The sequence below is a fragment of the Cheilinus undulatus genome, linkage group 7 (assembly GCF_018320785.1).
Source record: "Cheilinus undulatus linkage group 7, ASM1832078v1, whole genome shotgun sequence".
NCBI lineage: Eukaryota > Metazoa > Chordata > Actinopteri > Labriformes > Labridae > Cheilinus > Cheilinus undulatus.
In genome coordinates this window covers 36,915,227-36,935,311 of record NC_054871.1, presented here as the reverse complement: position 1 = coordinate 36,935,311, position 20,085 = coordinate 36,915,227, and the positions used below count along the sequence as shown (strand labels likewise).

Genomic DNA, 20,085 nt, shown 5'->3' with positions numbered 1-20,085 from the left:
AGGCACCCTTCAAATCTGAGACAGCTGGAGCAGTTTGCTCACGAGGAGTTGGCCAAAGTGACTATGGACAGGTGCAAAAGTCTCACAGAGAGATACAGAAATTGCTTGATCGCAGTGATTGCCTCAAAAAGGTTGTGCAACAAAATATTAAGGGTACCGTCATTTTTGTCCAGGCCAGTTTCATTAGTGTGTTTTGTAAAATGATTACCACAATTCAAAAACAATGTCTGATTTTCACGAATTAATTTTTATTCATTTTTTATTTATTATTACTTTTTTCAGTTTCAGGCACACTACGGAAGAGGATAAGGGTTAGTTCTGTGACCATTGTGGGCTTTCTTTAACGGCAGGGTACCAATAATTTCTGACCTGTAGGGGGCAGCAGTACGACATAGCCGCGTAAAGTCTGCCGGAAACTGAAGAGAAAAAGAAGAAGCTTGTCTCGTGACGTGGGAATGAGGAAGCGGTCGAAACAACGGAGCTTGTGTAGGCTAAGTAGACCTAATTACTTTTTCTTAATCAGATTATTCACATTTACGTATGTTGCATACATCTTTAATGTAGGTGACTAAGTCTGTGGTTTAGTTTTAACGTCTCTTCATCGACCAAAAGGTTGAAATTTAATGTGGTAGGTTTAGGTTTCAGTTTTCAGTCTTTAGCTCAATACGCTTCATACAGCTGATGATGTTGTAAATACTCGACAAAAGAAGGGATTTTTCCATTTCCTTTAGTACACTTAAAGTGGCCCTACACTGTCATACTATCCAAGAAGCGTTTAATCCCGACAGTGGGTCGATTCTGATGGTTTTAGAAGCTGGCACAAAACCAGATTTTCTGTGATAATATTCTCCTGTATGCAATGATGACATGTAAAATCTTCTCATGCCCTTCCCGAGCGTCCTTGTGTCTCCTTCAAGCTTGGGTCCTCCACCGGAGCCCTGGGAGCCCGAGTTCCTAGTGTCGAGCTCTTCTGGACAGAGATGTTTTTTCCTGGAGTCTGTTGGAGCCACTACCATTTTGGGGGGTTACAGCCCCAAGAGCTCCAGTCACCACTGGTACCACAGTTGCCTTCGCTCCCCTTTTCTTCTATAGATGTTCTTTCAGCTTCTCAACGTCTGTCTTTCTGATGTTGCTGTCACTTGGGGTTGCTACATCTGTCACCACTGCCTTCTTCTGCTGTTTATTGACCACCTCGATGTCTGGTTGATTAGCCACCACCTGTTTGTCAGTTTGGATCCTGAAGTCCCACTGGACCTTGGCTCGGTTACCATCCTTTGGGGGTGTTTTCCATCTTGATCCTGGAACCTCCAGCCCATACTCAGCAGAGATGTTTCTGTGTACCATACCAGCCACTTGGTTATTTCATTCCTTGCATGCCTTGACTGCCAGCATCCTACAGGGGCTTCTTTGCAGTCTTCACCTGGGGTCCGGTCAGATGTGGAAGACCCTGGCCTCTATCGATCTAGTGCTTAGGGCCTGTTCTTGTACAGCCATGATTAGTGCCTCTGTGCTGCCCTTCAGTTCGGCAGTAAGTCTTTTTCATATCAGCCAAGTCTTCAATCTGCTGGTGGTACATGCTGGTGGTGGTACATGCTGTGCAGGGACGTGCCCTTCCTGGACAGCTCCTCTGGCTCCTCTTCCTCCCACTTGGGTTTCTCCTACCTGAGGCATTTACTTAGCAGGCTGTCACTGGGGGCCAACTGCCTGATGAACTCTTGGATATTTGCTGTTTCATCCTGTATGGTGGCTCTCATGCCCTCTAGTCCTCAGTCTACCACTGTCCTAGTCTCAGGGTGCTGGAATGAGGGTGAAATCCTCCATGCATCCATGTATCTGCTCACTGGCAGGGCATAGGTGTTTATGGTCTAGACCACGGGTTTTCAAAGTGTGTGAGAGTGAGCCTCCCCTAAGAAGAACTTATTCATTTGGTGGATCCCCACCCACAAAAGGATTCAAATTAAAAAAAAAATTAAACAACAACATTTCAAACATTTATGTCTAATCTTTAACATTTTAATATTAATATATATTTTGGACATTTTGGTTTGAAAATGTCCTTAAACATCTGCCTTTCCCTCTTATTCAGTTATAATGCAGTTAAATACCCCTTTTCATATTTTTTGGGCCATTTTACAACTTCTTCTGCTTCTTTTTCCCCATTTTTACCACTTTTATCCCATTTTTGCCCTCAATCACCTTTTTACCCATTAAGGCTGCTGTTCATCATCAAATATCCCTTTTTTTTCTCCGATTTTTTTGCTCATTTTTACAATGTCGTTTTGTCATTTTTTCCCAAGTTTTACCATTTTTTTAAACAATTTTTTGCCACTTTTTGTCCATTTAAACAGCCCTTTGCCATTACATACCACTTGTTTCCTCTTTTTGCCCATTTTTGTCACTCTTAACTGCTTTTTGCACATTTAAGTCACTTTCCGCTAATTTTTTGTCACTTCTCACAATTTTTGCTACTTTCTGACCATTTTTCCACTTTTTCTCCCCACTTTCATCCATTTTTTTTGCTGCTTTCTGACCATTTTTGCCATCTTTAACCTATTTTTATGCTACTTCAAGCTGTTTTTGCCACTTTTCACCTCATAGATTGTGGCTTTTGCAAAGGTATTTTCGATAATTTGGCTCTTTGGTTGAGTAACACTGCTCTATAGCATAGTCCCTATAGTAACTATAAGTTTACCCATTTTGCTCCATGCACAGCAGAGTTTCGCAAAGCAGATCACCTTTTTTCATGTTTATGGTTCCGCGCCTCCCCTGAAGCTCTGTGGCACCCCCCAGGGGAGGTCTGCCTCACACTTTGAAAACCACTGGTCTAGATCTTGCCTCCCAGCTCCTCGTCTTCATATTAAAATAATTACATTTCATAGCATAGCTCTGTGCTGAGAAAATGAGGTGCTAAAAGTTTGGGCATTTTAAGCAGCTGCAAAAACAGCTGTCTAAGATTGGATTATGTTAGATTATTGATATAATTGGCATTGTTTTTTCGCCTTGTGTCCTTCAGGTTGAAGTATTCATTTTGCAGAGATGTCAGGTCTGTTTTTGAGAAAAAGATGGCTGCCAACTCAACTTCTACTGCTCTGGATGCTGACCAATATCTCTGGTGAATTGACTTTTACTGCTTTTTACTCTGATGATTCAGCTTTTCTTGAAAAAAGACATTTTCAGCTGACATGGTCCTAAAAGGGATGTGGTTTTTAAAATGTAAGCTTTGCTGTGTTTAAAATACTTAACCAATAAATAGAAAGCATGTCAAGGATGTATACATTTTGAAAATGTTAGACCTGCTTAGTTAAAGTGATTTCTTGATGAATATGATGGATGGAAATGTGTTTTTGTTAAGTCATGATAGCTCTGCCATGAGTTTAAACCACTGATTGATGATGCTGATGTTTCTGTTCCTTGTTTCTCTGTTTGTCCACCAGAGTCGAAACTGTTTTTCTCTGCTCCAAATGTTGTTACACTTGTGAAGAATTCAAACGCAAATATCACCATAACTTCAAGGTAAGCTCAAAAATTTACAGAACATTTCTGAGTGCTGACTCCTCAAATTTGAAGTCTTTATTGGTTGTACACATTAAGAGGTCAAATTTTTTGAGTATTCTCCCTTTTGACTTTGTTCTCCTTCGTTGCAAATGAGAATTTTTGGCTCAGTAAGGCTCAGAGTGCCATTGCAGCAACCTTAAATATCCAAAAATCACCTGTTGGAGCATTTTGTAGACAATCACCACCCCTGATGGATTGCTGAATCTACTAAATGCCTTCAGCCTTTTGGGGAGGTTTTGGAGGTGGCCAGCTATTGATCACCCTATGGTAATCAATAGCTGAGGAGAACTAAGAGGTACTAGGTTTTCTAATTCTCTGTCTCCTCAACCACTAAACTTCTCTTTGATCTTTGTGTCTTTTCCCAGTTCCCCTGTCAACCAGTCGGCTGTGATTGAGTTTGATGTAGCATACAGCTCCAAACCGAACTACACGTCCATAATTACACTTCCTGAGCAGGTAACACATAAAACAATAAAAAATGGCATATAAAACATGCTTTCACACTTTCAGTCTGTTAATCAGATCAAGAGTCAGTCATAATGCAAGTTGTTTTGGTTTATATTTCTCTTGTCTTGGTTGTTTTGTGGTTGTGTTATTTATTGCAGGCTTTTCACTACCTGTATTAACTCAATAATCTTTCTTGCTCTTACCAGTGGAGACACAGCATGCTTTAATACTGTTCTTTGCTGCAGTTGTAGTCCTTGCTACTTGAAACCTAACCCAGCATTGATATTTGCTTTACATAGTCCCAGAGCAGGGACCTTTTGCTGTCAATTCCTTTTACAATCCAGGGATCAAATACGAGACACTTCCCAAAAGATCTAGACCATAGATGGCTCAAAGAAGTGGATGAATGCTAATGTTTTGGTTAACCCAAAGTGCCATTATCAGGCTAATCAGTCCAACATTATTCACATTAGGGATTTAAAAGTGTCCTAAAACATGACTACGCAAGATAACGTAGTAACATTCTGAAATTGATCAAAAAAAGTTACCCAAATGAAATATGAGTCGGTGTAGCTGTTTATTCTTCATGCTCATAACTTATTCTGCTACTCTTTTATATAACCTCTTTGCTTACTGCTGCTGTTTTTGTTCAGGTGTTGCTACCAGCAGAGGCAGCCTCAGTCACCTTCAATGTGACTTCCCATGATGTTGGTCAGGTGACTGCACACCTACAGAGCAATGACACAGACTTCAACAGGTGCGTTTAAGCTCAAAAGCACTATGACCTGTTCTTACTATTTACCTGTCTCAAGGCCAGACCAGGACGTCCTGGCAACAAGGCAAAACCTTTTTAGAAAGATGCAGCTCTGTGAGCTGGTCCTTTTCAGCTCATGCCAGCTCCTAGTGTTGCCTGCAACTCAGCTTGTCAAATAACCAGAGGCTTGTTTAAAACCAAAGGTTCATTAACTGTGATCAGGCATGCTACCTGTAAATAAATAGTTTAATATCCTACTTGCATTAATTGTATTCAACAACCTTTTATGCACTCCCAGAAGTATCTGGGCATGCATATGCAGAGTCAGAGTGAGGTATCCTGGAGGATCACTGTCCAGACCTGGGTAAGGGTAGCAGTCTGTGGGGAAACTTGAATGCATTGGATGCACTGATACCTAATGTCTTGGCTGCCAGTGGTTCCCAGTCTTTTCCTGTGGGGCCCCCCCCTTTGGCAGATGAAATTATTCACAGGCAGCCCTAACCATAAACATCAGCATTCAATAATATTTAAACATATGACAAAAACACAGTCAGTCACAATATTTGCCAACAGAGCAGGGTTTTTTTTGTAATTTATACAGCCCACTTTGGGAACCACTGTCTTAACTGGATTAAGGTGAGATTATTTTATCCTATACTTTGCTGCAGTCACTATCAACGACATGGAGGTTTGTCTGGCTCTTTAAGGATAGGGTTGTGCGATAGGACAACCTTAGATCATGAAGAAATACATATCAAGCTCGGCTAAAGCTGAGAAATCAGGAGATCTGCATTTTACTTGAATAGACCTGAGTCTGGCTCTGTTCATGGTTCCTGCCTGTTAAAGGGAAGGTTTTCCTTTCTACTGTAACAAGGTTAAATACTTCCAGTACTGAGCTCATGGTGATCAGTGTTGGTCTAGTGTAGTCCAGATTGATTGATTGATTGATCGATCGATCTATGTTCTCTCACACCCTTCCCTTCTGCTTCAGCAGAGCTTGGATTCATGGCTGAAAATGAAGCAGAAACTTAGTTACCAACAAGAATCTTCACCTCTCCACACAGTTTAATCTGTCAAGATAAAGGATCACAAGTGAAACTTTTTAATACTAGAGTCTTTTTACGCAGTGAGGCGATGATGTCTGCGAGGTCCACAACCTCAGTAGTTATTAAATGTATTTTAGACACTATAATCATTGATTTCAACGCATTTATTTACATGCATGCTACTCAAAGCGATCCCAGTCTGCAGCTCTCTATCTCTCGTTCACTGTGCAGCAGGCTTGTGTGTTACTCTAACACCATCGCTTCATGTCTGTTAATAAACCTTTTTCTAACCCCTTTATGAATACAAATAAAAATTATATTGAAATAATCTAATTATATCTTTTATGTATTTACATAACAAGCTGAGTCACAAGCATAGCCATCAAATGGATGAGATGGATCCGTTTACAACTCTGCAGCCTTTGCACTCACAAGCCAATTATGGAGGCCAATCTGGTGGATAAACATCAGATCAGCTTTCATGAGAATCTTAGCAACAGCATGCACAACGTTATAGTGCTTCTCTATGAAAGTTATGCCAGGGTCTCTTCCATTTAACCTGGATTTTAGCGAAAGTCAACTTCCTGCATATTTGTACCCCCCGTGCTGTGATTGCAAGAGGAGATGCATTTCAAAAACAGTTTTCACGGTATAATAATGATGATACTGCAAATAATGTTGGTATATTGGTGTTGCGTTTTTGGTTTTCATTTATAATCATGACACTCTCTACTCTCCAGTTCATCCATCAGGATCCGTTTTATGGTTGTCCGTAGCAACATCCTCTCTGGAATCAGTCAGGTCATCGGCTGGATTTACTTTATCGCCTGGTCAGTGTCTTTCTATCCACAGGCCTGGGAAAACTGGAGGAGGAAAAGGTAGGTTGTATGTTTCTGACCTCTTTGAAAAAAATTTTAAAAACCATACATTTACAGGTGAAAAAATGAGAAAAATAATCCCAATGAACTAACCAATTACACAACATGTTTTTCTTTTTCAGTGTTGTGGGACTCAACTTTGATTTCCTGGCTCTCAACCTAACTGGCTTTACAGCTTACAGTGTCTTCAACATAGGGCTGTTCTGGATTCCTTATACAAAGGTGACCTAATCTTCTAAGGGAGCACTCAGCTGGGGTTTTAGAAGTATAGTCTACTAGCCATGTATAAAGATTTGTTGTGCAATCTGGAAGAAATCAAGAGGTGAATTGATCATAGAACAGTTGTGCTTTAGCAGCCATTAACAGAACCTTAAACCCCATGGCTTACTGACCACAGCAATGCTGTTTGACCTGAACAGTTTGTTATATTAACAAATCACATTCCTGTATTCCCTATCGGACAAACTTAATGTTTTGATCGATACATTTGGTCAAAAGGTTTCTTTCTTGGGCACTTTTCCTTTTTTGATGCATATAGTTTCTTTTATCCATTTAGTTGCTGTGTGCTTTTTTTTTAGGAAGAGTTTCTGAAAGAGAATCCAAATGGAATTAACCCTGTTGATGCCAACGACGTCTTCTTCAGTCTCCATGCTGTGCTGCTCTGTTTGATCTACGCTATCCAGGCTGCTGTATATGAGGTATCCTTCTATACTCTAGCTTTCATAAAAAAGGATATCAAAAATATTCAGAAGTTTTGATGGAAAAAAAATACATACAATATATTCAGTTCCCATGACTGCTATCTTCCTGTTATAACACACAGCTGGGCAGCTGTGGATGGGCAGTTATATCATCAGAAAAGGTATCTCTGTGGTGTAGCGCCAAACTAAATAACTCCTGCCTGGTCTGAGTTAAGTAGCAGAAAGTTATTAATATTCTCAATACAGACTCCAATTGTAGGGGTAGGAGTATCAATGAGGGTGCAAACATCTATAAATAATTATTTTTTAAGTCCTCTACTAAGATTAAAAGACCTTCATTCAAAGTTTGTAAGATTTTTCATCACTGTCTGTTAAATTAATAATAGAATTAGTGTTTTATATGAGTATTATGGTTAGATTATTTTTACAAATAATTAAGTTCAAGGAGAATGTTTTGAGTAAAGGTAATGACTAAAATGCAGGGACTTGTTATGGACTAAAACTGGAGTGTGCTCAGGTTTATTGTTTAAAATGACAATGAATAAAAGACTATAAGGTCTTAAATTTAGTAGTTCTTTATTTTATTTTATAGCCTAATTATCTTTAATGGTTGTAACGTAGTTTTTCCTGTTTATTCTTTATATTCAGAATTTTTTTTTATATTCAGTTAGTGTTAGCTATGGCTGATCAGCTGCGACAGTTAGGTGATCATTGACACGTCAGTGCTCTTTATCAGAATTAAAGATTGTATGGATCCTAAAACGACTAGTTATACTTTTCTTCTTCTTACGTTTTTTTCTTAAAACTTTTGTAGGCTGTTTAACTTTTACTTAACCACAGTACAAAACATATAAATAGGTACTTCCAAACTGTGGTAGAACTACTTTTAGGCCACATGAGTAAAAAAATGAGACCTTTCAGCTACCTTATGGTATCAAGTTCTTTTTTGTCATAGTCCAATTTAAAAATACTCCAAGAAAGCTTAATTTGCACACTACAGTTAAAATACTAGCAGCATTTTCATTTAATTTTTTTCATGTTTTTGTCATACTATCAGCACAAAACATAACTCTATGTCAATAATGTAATTGGTTAGAAATTGATGTTTCAAGTAGTCTTAAAAAATGTCTTAAAAGTATAGAATCAAATGTCAGATATTCTGCATTTACCCTGATTCACTCAGCATTAGGTAAACCTTTCCAGCTGCTTACTGACAACCTGCTAATTACCTGGCCTCAACCAATGTAGGCGTGCGGGCATGCAGACATGGTCAAGACGAGGGGAAAACTTAGCCTGAACTCAAATGTCTGAATTCATTTTGAGTAGACCAGAGAACCAAATGTCCTTTGCTCTGTGCTGCTTCTGTTATGCTCTTTGTGTAGACATGTAGCACCGTCACATACTCATATGTTTAAAACTATACAAAAGTTGTACAAAACTAACAACTTCACAAAATTTTAAGGGGTAAGCTGCAAGTGCAAATGCAAATAGCCAAATGTTTCATTCTCTCTTTACCCATTTTTTTCTTTTGCCATCCTTGTAAATTTCTATGTATTCTGGGGTCATCTTTTTGTGAGTGCAGAAGAATATACTCGGGAAAATTAGCAATGAGTGAGTAACTTGTAACTGGCATGCAGCCAGTGCAGTTCCTGTGACTATTATTTCTCTCTGTCTCCAGAAACTATTGTGATGTCTGGACACCAGTTTGTATTTTCCACTTTTTTTTGATATGATGAATATGTTGAACTACACATGGGGCTGATATAATGGCAGCAACATTATTCAAAGTGTCAGACTATGTTTCTTTGACATTTTTGAGTCGTTTTTCTATCATAGAGTAGTGTGCACAAGTTTCTACTATAGGCAATGTAGTGCATTAAAATGTATCTTCATTTTTAAGTCTACTTATCTTTATAATAGCTTCATGTTTGTTATTTCACCTGATGATTTTCTGTAAATTTGTAGAAATGCAGGTTGGTGCACAGTACAGTTTTGTCCCTCATACTGTATTTATATGTTGTACTGTGTTCTTTCTCTTTCAGAGGGGCAATCAAAAGTTGTCTTGGACAGCCTTGGTTTTGTTGCTAATAGCCTGGATTTTTGCCTTGGTTAGCTTGTTTCTTGCTGTAGCCAAAGAGATCACCTGGCTGGAATACCTCTACTACTTCTCCTACATTAAACTAGGAGTCACTCTGACCAAATATGTACCGCAGGTAAGCCCTAAATACACAAACTAAAACCCTGTATTGCTATATAACTGGCTTGTGGTAAATATGATCATTTTTTAAATGCTCTGTTTACTCACAGCAAAGCATGGTGTGGGCAGCTTCAATGCTTTGTGGCTCTTTTCTTTAGCTGGAAATCTTTTAGTTAAGGTTGAGGGAATTATGAACGGTTTTGAATAGCAATCAATTTTAGCACAAAACCTTCAGGAATCTGCTAGTAAGCTGATGATAAATAGGATTTTCACCTCTCAGTTTGACATTAACCCAAAGCGTACATCTTAATCTATCAGATAATGGCTTCACTAGAAGAAGATAAGAGTCTTGGATGGCAGGGTGCCCTGCAGAGGGCTATGCACAGGAAATGCCTTTATAGTAAGACAAATTATGAGCCCTTTGGCAAGGAAGAGTTTTGGCATTCAAATGCTCAAACCAACATCAGCTGTCTATTCTTTAGCATAACAGAAACTGTAATTGATGATTCATAGAGACGTGAAGAAACTACACAACACTACCTTACAGTATGTGCACACACAGAACTCCTCCTCAAGAAATCATGATTTTGCAAATTTTTTACAGAAATAGTTGCACAACAAAACACTATTATGGAACAGCAGAGTCTTTAAAAATGTTTATTCTCTCAACACCTCAGCATGTTTTAGGCACATAGCATGCACCAGAACTTCAACAAAGCAGGTGTGCAGACTTCCCAATTATTTTGGTGTGGAAAAACAGTTTATTTCTTTTATCTACTGTGTATCATATTGTTGATGTTTTTTCCCAAGGCAGTCATGAACTACAGAAGACAAAGCACTGAGGGTTGGAGTATTGGCAATGTACTGCTGGACTTCACAGGTGGAGTCTTCAGTATTCTTCAGATGATCTTACAGTCTTATAACAATGGTAGGTTTTGCAACTCATTCTGTTTAATGTTTTGTACCTCTGTTACCATTTGTAGTTTTCAGAGTCTGTCTTTTTTGTGTGAGACACAATAACAATGCAGTTTTTAGCTAAAGATATTGCACCACTTTGTAGCTTTAGATGTTATGTTGATACTGCTAGCTTGTTGAACAAATCGCTCTAAAGGCCCTCAAAAACATAAGAGTTGATGTACATCAAAACCTGTGAGGGATTGGGTGTGGCGGCTCTGTGAACTTTGATATTTATGTCTTGTCTCACCATAAAATTTTGAACTGTTCTAACTCATTATATCCTAACTAAATTTCATGTCTACCAGCCTTTGAACATCTCCATTTAAAATTTTTGAATAAGTCAGTATCACCTACTAACAGGAAGTTACTACTTCTCTATTGTTACCTACAACTCCGGTGCTGTTCATCAGTTTCAACTCAAATTTGTTAAGATACATCTTAAGATGTTCACCAACCATAATGTGAGTGTACTTGGTCATTTGTGTCTTTATTCTGCCACTAACTGGCTGCCAGTCCAGGATGTTCACCAACCAGCACAGTTATGTCCAACACAGTAGCCATAGGGATTTTTTGTTTGCCATGAAACAGGAAGCATTTTTTCAGGGGCTTAAAACACTTGTACTGTCACTAATATTGGTAGACACAAGGCCACTTGAGAAATTATAAGAACCTATAGGTTTTATTTTTGGGGGTGGATAAATGGCTGTTTTTCCCTGTACAATATTTAAAAAAATTCATCCCCTTCAGTACATTCAACCTAGGACTATGAGATTTGGTGGGGGTTTGTATACCCCTCGGACCTGCCTCTCTGTTTTTACAGCAGTATTCAAGCTGCTCTAAATCAACTGCCGCTAGTGGGGTTAAAAAAGTTTTTGTATTTAAATGAATTCAATTTAACTGAATAAAAAAAACCCTTAACCTGTTAGAGTTGATGCACTTGTGTTTTCCATAAGACATGATGTAATCCGGCTGACAGGGTATATTGTTGTACTTAAGCATACTGTTTCTCTCCCCTCAGATGAGTGGAGGCTGATATTTGGCGATCCTACAAAGTTTGGCCTTGGTCTGTTCTCTGTGGTGTTTGACATCCTCTTTATGACTCAGCACTACTGCCTCTACAGACAGCCACCACAGTATGAAGCTATAAGAGACCAAGAAACCTGAAGCTGAACTCATGCTGTTTTGATGGACTGCCTAAGCAAGATCACAAGGGAGCACATATTTGATTTATATAAGCACATCTGATCCACCAACAATTGATTGAAGCAGTTGGCCATCATGATACGCTGCCTTTTTTCTCCAGCACAGTTATAAAAAAGTGTGCCTTCTTTCTTAGATGTCTCAAAATCTGCACTTTATGATGATGCCAGTTCAAACACTTTTTATTAAATGGAATATCATAGCTACAATCTAAGCATTTTTTCAACAATACAATTTCAGGGACTTATTAGTAGATTGGCAAACAAAAAATATTAACTTATATTGGCTCTGTACAAATTGGTGTTTGTGTGTTGTGTAACAAAACATTTAAGTCCAAACTCTATGTTCTTTATATTTTGCTGTCTCTGCCTGAGTCTTCTCTTGTTAAAAAAGTGGCAACCTCCTACAGCAAATGAACAGATAAAACTGAGATACAAGGTATTTTTTCACAACTTTAACACCTCCTTACTGTATTTTGATATTTACAAAAACTGTGAATCGAGAAATGAAAGCTTCTCTAGAAGGGACAGCTTTTCACATCTCTGGAAATTATGATCAAAATATCACTAGGTTTGGACTGGATGTTCACAGATGGTTATGTATGTAAATAAAGCACTGTTTCCACCAACGCTATTGTCAGTTTTTTAGATTTACGCTTTTAAACATATATGGGCTTTTAGATAAATGCAGTCTGCCTTAGTTCATATTTACAAGTGCATCTAAAAAATATAAGAATATCCTGTGAAATTTCATTTTTCCTGTGATTTACTTAAGAAAGTTACATTTCCACATATTGAAGAATCATCTCAACCAAAGTGAAAGACCTTTTTCATTAATCTGGTCCAGTTCATGCAACTGCAGTCATAGGGAAGACTGCTGACTTGACAGCTGTCTTAAAGAAAATCAGACATCCTTTACAAGGAGGGTAAGCTACAGAAGGTCACTGCTGAAAGGGCAGGCTGTTCTCAGAGGCTGTTAAAGAAAAAAATATTCAAGCAAAGTTGACTGGAAGAGAAAAGTGTAGGAAGAGGCCTTCAGAGGATTGTCAAACAAAGCAGTCAAGAACTGAGGGGAGCTTCACGAGGAGTTGAAACTGGAGTCAGTGGATCAAGTGCCACCACACACAGATGTGTCCAGAAAAATGGGCTAACATAACACCTCAGCAGTACCGCAGGATGATCGCCACCATGCCACACCACATAGGATGCAGTTATTCATGCAAGTTTATTGTATTATATTCATAATCATCATCATAATTATTATTATTTTAACATCAACCAAAGTTTTCGTTACAAAATCCAACTATTTGACCAAAATCAACTGTTCCAAAGTTTGGCCTTTTCCTGCTTTTAAAACACACAATTAGCAGGGTTGCCCCTGGCCAAAGTGGGGCCCTATTCATAATTATGTATGAGGCCCTCTACATATCACGCATTGACTACTGCAACTTATTACTGACAGGCATGCACATGTAAACCTCCCGCACCCCAGGTTGGGAACCAATGCAAAACATCATGTGCAGCACCTGCAGCCAAATGGACTTAAAACCCTTTACGGCACTTACTAATGTTGTTTGCTCTTGTCTAAATCTTTGCTTGTGCTGTACATCTCTTAGATGTACATTTCTTTGGACAAAAGCGTCTGCTAAATGACACTGTAAGTGTAACATATATGGAGAGGCAGGTCTGAAAACAAGCGTGCAATTGGGACTTTGGCTAACAGCTAACGCCACAAACCTCTCCCCTAACACTGGTCACATTATAATGTCTTCTGCATTGAATCATAGTGCTCCAAGTTGGAATTTTACCATCCAGAAATCAGAGTCTTGCAGAGCAAAAGGTATCATTAGGTATGGTTTATTTTCTATTTACATTCAATTAGTTATATAAATATAATGCATAATTTTCAGAAAAGCAGTCAAAACAATGCATACAAGAGCTTGATCACAATACAGTTAATTTAAACACAAAAATTGAGGGGGGTTAGCCGATCTGGCTGGACTGGAGAAAATGACCTGCTTGTACATGAGACAATACGGCTAGAGTGTTATTTAATGATGAAGTCACACAGTGGTCAGTAGTTTCTACCAAGGACTCTACATTGCTGGGGGACTGATGCCCCAACAATGTAGACTCAATGAAAAGATGGTTGGGTGGTGAGGAATACAATATAGAGGATGTACACAGCTCCTGTTAGAATTTCAGAGTAAATGTCACTTGAAAAGAACTGTTCAGTTATTTATGAATCTGATACCTCTCGAGTGGGATATATTCACATATAAGCATTCAAAAGTTGTTTTCACTTCTATCAGACAGAAATAGCCTGAAGGCCTTGAAATGCTGGCCAGTCCAGCTAAACTAGCTCGAATGCACAGAAAATTAAACCTCATTGTTGTGAGCACTCGTGTTTTGTAAATCAACATGGGCACACTCCATATCTGAATTAAGAGCATAAGTGTGATATAAAGCTTTAAAGAAAAGTAAGAGAGACAGTCTTAATTTGGGTCAAACACCAGCACTTGTCTAATACATGACTTACCTCATATCAGTTCCAAATACAAAGTGAGCGTTTTAGATGCTGGTGATTGTGAGTGTGGGTAAAAATAGAAGAAAGGAAGGCTAGACTAAGTAAGGATAAACCTCTGTGTTGGTGGGCCTCTTTAAAAAGTAACAAGCAGATGAAATTTTTTGATTCTTGGCTTAAAAAAGTAAGAGTTTCAATGTTCATAAACAGTTTGACCACTTCCTCTACAGTGTCAACTCATCAAACTCTATAAACTGTAGCAGTTTGTTTTAAATAAATCTGTCTCTATTTTACTAAGTGGTACAAACATCTGTTTTCCTGTTGTCTGGGATAGTTTAAAAAAAACATGTTCAGGTGTGTAGAGAAGCAGGTAAAGTCACTGCTCAGGGGTTTCTGTTTCAACAGAGTCGAAGCCCTCTTCCTTGCAGGCCATGTTGCTCTGCTCAGGCATTATTAATGATAATGAGAGCAGGACTAGCTGTCTGCTGACTTGTCTCACACATGGTGCCCAGCTGGGCTGGCTTCGCAAGGACTCGCGGAGTGTTGAGGTTGTAGACTCCTGCCTGAAGGAAACAGGCCCGTAGAGTCAGGCACAGCACCTCTTGAGCCTTTAGTTGTAGCTTGTATTGAGTCTGACCCACCCAAGTGAATGAGCTGTGGACCTCCAGAGACTCTTGGCTGAAAGGACACAATTGAAAGAGAGAGGATAAAAAAAGGGTTTCAAAGTAAAAGTCTTTGTGCATGAGTGTGTGCATGTGTACACTAACCTGGCGCTTTTGTGCTGCAACTCTATTATGACGTCTACTTGAGCGGATGAGCAGTTTGACAGGGTCAGTGTAACTGGAACCACACAGAGGCTACAGACAGGGAGAAATCATCATCAATTAAAGCTTATGTGTTTCTAAATGAACTTTGTACAGAGGAAATGCTGATGTTCATTGTAAAGGGGTTAAGGGTCACATATTATGCAAAATACACTTTTTCAGGCTTTTCAAACAAAAATATGTGCCCTGCCCTATCCACATTCCTTCAAGAATCAGACCCCCCCCCATTTCTCCACCTTTCAGAAAATGTGTGCTAAAACAAGTCATTCTCAGATTTTCCTTTCATAATGTCACGTGGGTAGTTAGCCCGCCTTCAGGTTTGGTTGGCCCTCTCCACTTGGAAGAAAGTTCTGCCCTCCTCTCCTGAGAGGAGGATCAGGAGAGCCACATCCATTAAGTCACATCTATTTCATGAGAGGGGTGGGGTCAGGGGCAGAGTCAGACAGCTCATTATGTTTTTGGGACCTCTGAGACCAATATAAACTTGTCTTAAAGGGGTAAAATATGTGATCTTTAAAAAAGAAAGTTTATCATTTTACAGAAGTTTCTTTATAAGCTAAGACATAATTGCCTTTATTTAGCATTCTAGTTCTGAAACTCTCTGGAGAGTCTACAGAACATTTGAGAATAGCTACTAAATGTATGTCATGTATGCCTCTTTAAAAACTTTGCCTCTTCTGAGACAAGCAAACTTTATGACCAGCAGTTTTTCAGCAAAACCATCAAACTTCTCTCCTCTTGGGAGGTGTATGAGAAAGGGAAGATTTAATTGTTAAAGGCAGCAGAGGATGCTATGCATAGTTTCCATCAGTACTAAGATCCAACGTTTAATATAGCTAAACCTTTCCAACATTTTTCTTCATATATGTTATCACCCCCACGTACTTAAAAATCACAACACACAAGGACCAGGTCAGACCAAGCACTTGCAGGCATGCGAAGTGTGCACTTCACATAGTCGCCTGGTTGATCGCAATTGACGTATTGGGCACCCCTGGTCTAATAATTGTATGGTTTGGTTTAACTATAAATAATGATTTCTGTAAAATAAACATTTATAATTAATCATATCTATCTGTACCACTGACATTTAGAGTAGCAGAAAAAAGCTGGGCTAAAACTATATACCATTCATCCCTACTTTATTTGGTTGTTATAACTGAATTGTATGTGTGCGTGTGTGATGTATGTTCATGTCCCACCTCTCCTGGACAAATGGGTGGTTGTAGGTCTCCGGGTAGTGCAGGTTGGTTTTGATAAGCTGGGATAGCTCTGCAGAAGGCAGGACCACTGGAGGGGGCAGCTCTGATTTAAACTTGAGGAGCACCATCTCCTGAGCTTCCTGAAACAAAAACACAAAATCACAAATACAGAAATTCAGAATTAGACATTTTTTCTTATAGCAAAGAGTAAATCCTGACCACTGTAGATGTACTTTTTTCCTATACAATTTTTAGTATTACTGAAATGCCCATTAATTTCTTTTTACTGAAAACACAACCTTGTTATCTTGACCCTATTATTAGTATTGGATAGGAAATAAAACCTTATCCATGGTAATACTTTGTTTATAATGCCCCTTTCAAAACAAGTTACAAGGTACCTCCTATCGCATGCAGATATGAAGTGGTCAAAACAGGTGGATAAAAAATTAAGACAGGTTCTTGGCAATTATATCAAAATGTTAAAATAAAAACAAAAAGTGATAAAAACATAAAAATCAATATCAAAATCAACTGGTAACCAGTGAAGGACAGGAAAAAACTAGAGCTATGTTTTTGCATTTATTGGAATAAACTAAAAGCTAGGCAGCTTATTCTGGATTAACTGACTAACTTGGGTTAAATTTGTGACTGCAGTGTCTAACCATTGTCTACTGTGTTTTATGCCATACCTCTCTGGGAATCAGGGAACTGGCTTCTTTGCCGATGGTCTGTAAGGCCACATGGAGCTGGCCCTCCAGAATCAGTTGTTTGTTGTCCTCGACTACATAAGCCTGTACAAACAAGCAGATCCAAAACATCAAGATCAAGAACTTTAAGCATGTTTTTGAGTTTATTAGCTTTCATAATTTAAACTGAATTTTTGTTCACAGAATATATATGGCGTGAAATGTTTGCGTGACATCTAACATAGTCAAACTGCTTTCTAACACATATACAGGTGCATCACATAAAGAATAGAATATCCTGGAAAAGTTTGTTCCTTTTTCTGTGATTTAATTCAAGAAGTGAAACTTCCATATATTCTAGATTCATGATTACAAAGAGAAATATTTCATGACTTGAAAAAAAAAATTAAATGCAGAACTGTTGACCTTCTGGAAAATGATGCTTATTTATTCACGCAGTAATGTGTTGGAGGTCCTTTCACACAAATCACTGCATCTATGTGACTTGGCATGGAGTCCATCAGTCTGTGGCACTGCTTGGATGTTTTAAAGCCCAGGTTGCTCTGATAGCAGCCTTCAGCTCATCTGTATTGTTGACTGTTGTCTCTCATCTTCCTCCTGACATTTCATCAGAGATTCTCTTTAGGGTCCAGGTCAGACCAGTTGGCTGGCCAATTAAATACAGTAATACTATGGTCAGCAAACCAGTTTTTGGCACTTTTGGCTTCAGTGTGGACAGGTGCCAAGTCCTGCTGGAAAAGGAAATTTGTATCTCCATAAAGCTTCTCAGCAGATGAGAACAGCCTGTCCTCTCAGCAGTGACCCTCTGTGGCTTACCCTCCTTGTAGGGATTTAAAATGATGGCCTTATGGACATTTGTCAAGTCAGCAATCTTCCCCATGATTGTGATTGTGAGCATCAAACCCAAATGAGAGAATCAAGGCTTAAGAAACCTTTGCAAATTCAGGTTCTCCACAATATTCTAATATTTTGAGAGACTGGATTCCTTATTTTCATGAGCTGTTAGCCATAGAACTGGATTAAAACAAAAAAGTGTAGAAATGTTTCACTTTGTATGAGATGAATCTAGAATATGTGGAAATTGTTGCACCTGTATGCACCAGACTAAATAATATGGTAAAATGCTAAGGACAGCAAAGAACAAAGAGTAAAGAGTTAAAGTTTTAATTATACTGTTAATTATCAATGTCTTTAAAATGTACCTTCCAAATAACAATGATGTTGAGGTCCAGCTCGTTACACTTCTTTACTATATTGTTAATGTCAGAGGCTGTATTCTCAGTGGAGACAGAACCCTGACTCTTGCTGCTGGATAATGTCCTGGATGATGCCAGGTTCACTCGCTGAGACTCTGAGGTCCAACACCCACGGAAAAAGAAATCTCCACAAGGTGTGGAGGAACTGATGATCTAAATAGAAACACAGCAACAGAAGAAGTTGGTAAGAGAGAGACACAGTGTTTTTCTTTATTACTCTCAAAGCTTTATTCCAAGTTTCAGTGGGGAGTTTTTTGGTTTTTTTTAAACACAGATGGTGCACAGCCACAATTGACAGTATCCTACAAGAGGTATTAATAATGACAGAGTGAAATGCATCCAATGCCTGCTTGCTAAGTTTTAAAGTATGCTGAAAATGTCAACAGATCATAATACTACTACTGCTTTTACTACTATCACCACTACAACCCCTACTGGAAATAATAACATCAGCAACAACAGTTTTGCCTTTACAGAGTTTAAAAATGAGATCAAACATTGGACTATTTTAAATAGCAGACATTTTTTTCCTCTTTCAATTTACCTGTTCATTCCCCAGATTCAGGTCTGCAAAGGTATACTTCTGCACAGCATCTGTAGCTGAAAACATCAGACAAAACATGATCAAATCTGCTCTTAATCAAAACTGTAACTCTAAGTGCCATCCATTAAACTTGTCTCTTATATTTTTATCAGATACCTTGGACTGGCTTGCATCTTGTGGCCCTGAAACACAGCTTGGCTCTTTCTCTGCTGGTAAGTTTACAGTCTATTGGAGAAAAGGAAGGCCAAGTCATGATTTAAAATACATCACGCTTGATTCACAGTAAGTAAAATAAGCCATTTCTGTTGAATGAAGCAGTGAGACTGAAATTGTCAGTGACTTGACTAAATAATAATAATTTGTCAAGATTTGGCCATGTGAGCAAACTGCAGGACTGACTGATGGTCTCAGATGATCCCATATCTGACACTCTACCAAAATCCTGGCAGGAAATAGCAAAACTCTGCAGAGTAGGAGAATTGTCTAAAATTCTGATCTCTAGAGGTTAAACTCCCCGTATTCATTTGTCCACAAGGGGGCGTTCCAGAGATTTGAAGCTGTACAGCAGGGGTGTGAAACTCAATCAAAGGTGCCAGATTCTGAATTTAGGTCTAACCTGAGAGCCTAACAGAGTCAACATTTAACCATAAACTGTCATCCTCATTTTCACCAGTAATGACTTATGGGAAATAAAACTTAGCACTGATGACAAAAGGTATTTAGTTAAAAAACAAAATGATAAGTTCAAAGACTCAAAATCAAGAGAGATAAAAAATTTTAAAAATTAAATTGAAGGCAAAAAAATGTTTTTAAAAGGCAAATGCATAAGATAAAATTTGAAATCATGAGTTTGACAAGGTCAAAATATGAGATAAATTCAAAATCATGAGTTTAAAAGGTCAAAATATAAATCAAAATTTGACATCATGAGTTCAAACAGTCAAAATATGAGATAAAATTTGAACTCGTGAGTTTTAAAGGTAGAAATATGGGATAACATTTGAAACAAAAAAATTACTTCAAATTTAAAATTGTGAATGACAAAGTTCAACATATGACATAAAAAGTCAAAAATCACAAGGTTAGGTCAAAATTGAAAATAAATGAAATTAAAAGACAAAGTAATTTTCAAGGATATTTCAAATCATCAAGGTTAAGGTTAATTTTTTATTCTGGAGGAAATCTGCAGACCTCACACTGCTGGGCCAGTTATAATGAAAATATGGTATTACCTAGCAGGCTGGGTATAACTCTACCATGGGCCAGAATTTGCCCCAAGGTCTTGAGTTTG

At 38.4% G+C, this 20,085-nt stretch overlaps 2 protein-coding genes across 3 annotated transcripts in view; one reads left to right on the top strand and one right to left on the bottom strand.

The window, feature by feature from the left end:
- Window positions 1-410: 410 nt before the first annotated feature.
- Window positions 411-12,363, top strand: ctns (cystinosin, lysosomal cystine transporter). 2 transcript variants are annotated; one of them, XM_041792116.1, is made up of 11 exons: window positions 411-486; window positions 3,014-3,112; window positions 3,435-3,513; window positions 3,921-4,011; window positions 4,656-4,759; window positions 6,543-6,680; window positions 6,803-6,902; window positions 7,259-7,378; window positions 9,424-9,594; window positions 10,389-10,506; window positions 11,554-12,363. In XM_041792116.1, the coding sequence occupies exons 2-11, from the start codon at window positions 3,037-3,039 to the stop codon at window positions 11,697-11,699; spliced, it is 1,143 nt and encodes a 380-aa protein (XP_041648050.1). In that variant the 5' UTR covers window positions 411-486; window positions 3,014-3,036; the 3' UTR covers window positions 11,700-12,363. The 2 variants fall into 2 exon arrangements, with proteins under 2 accessions (XP_041648050.1, XP_041648051.1); XM_041792117.1 differs by lacking the exon at window positions 411-486 and adding an exon at window positions 493-628.
- A 1,212-nt stretch (window positions 12,364-13,575) lies between these two features.
- Window positions 13,576-20,085, bottom strand: part of trappc8 (trafficking protein particle complex subunit 8) — a 33,470-nt gene continuing 26,960 nt past the window's right edge. The window contains exons 23-29 of the mRNA XM_041791361.1: window positions 18,951-19,019; window positions 18,795-18,850; window positions 18,197-18,403; window positions 16,977-17,078; window positions 16,285-16,424; window positions 15,026-15,115; window positions 13,576-14,936 (exon numbers count right to left, since the gene is read on the bottom strand). Of these exons, the coding sequence (XP_041647295.1) occupies window positions 14,702-14,936; window positions 15,026-15,115; window positions 16,285-16,424; window positions 16,977-17,078; window positions 18,197-18,403; window positions 18,795-18,850; window positions 18,951-19,019 (899 nt within the window). The 3' untranslated portion in view covers window positions 13,576-14,701. The remainder of the gene's footprint in view (window positions 14,937-15,025; window positions 15,116-16,284; window positions 16,425-16,976; window positions 17,079-18,196; window positions 18,404-18,794; window positions 18,851-18,950; window positions 19,020-20,085) is intronic.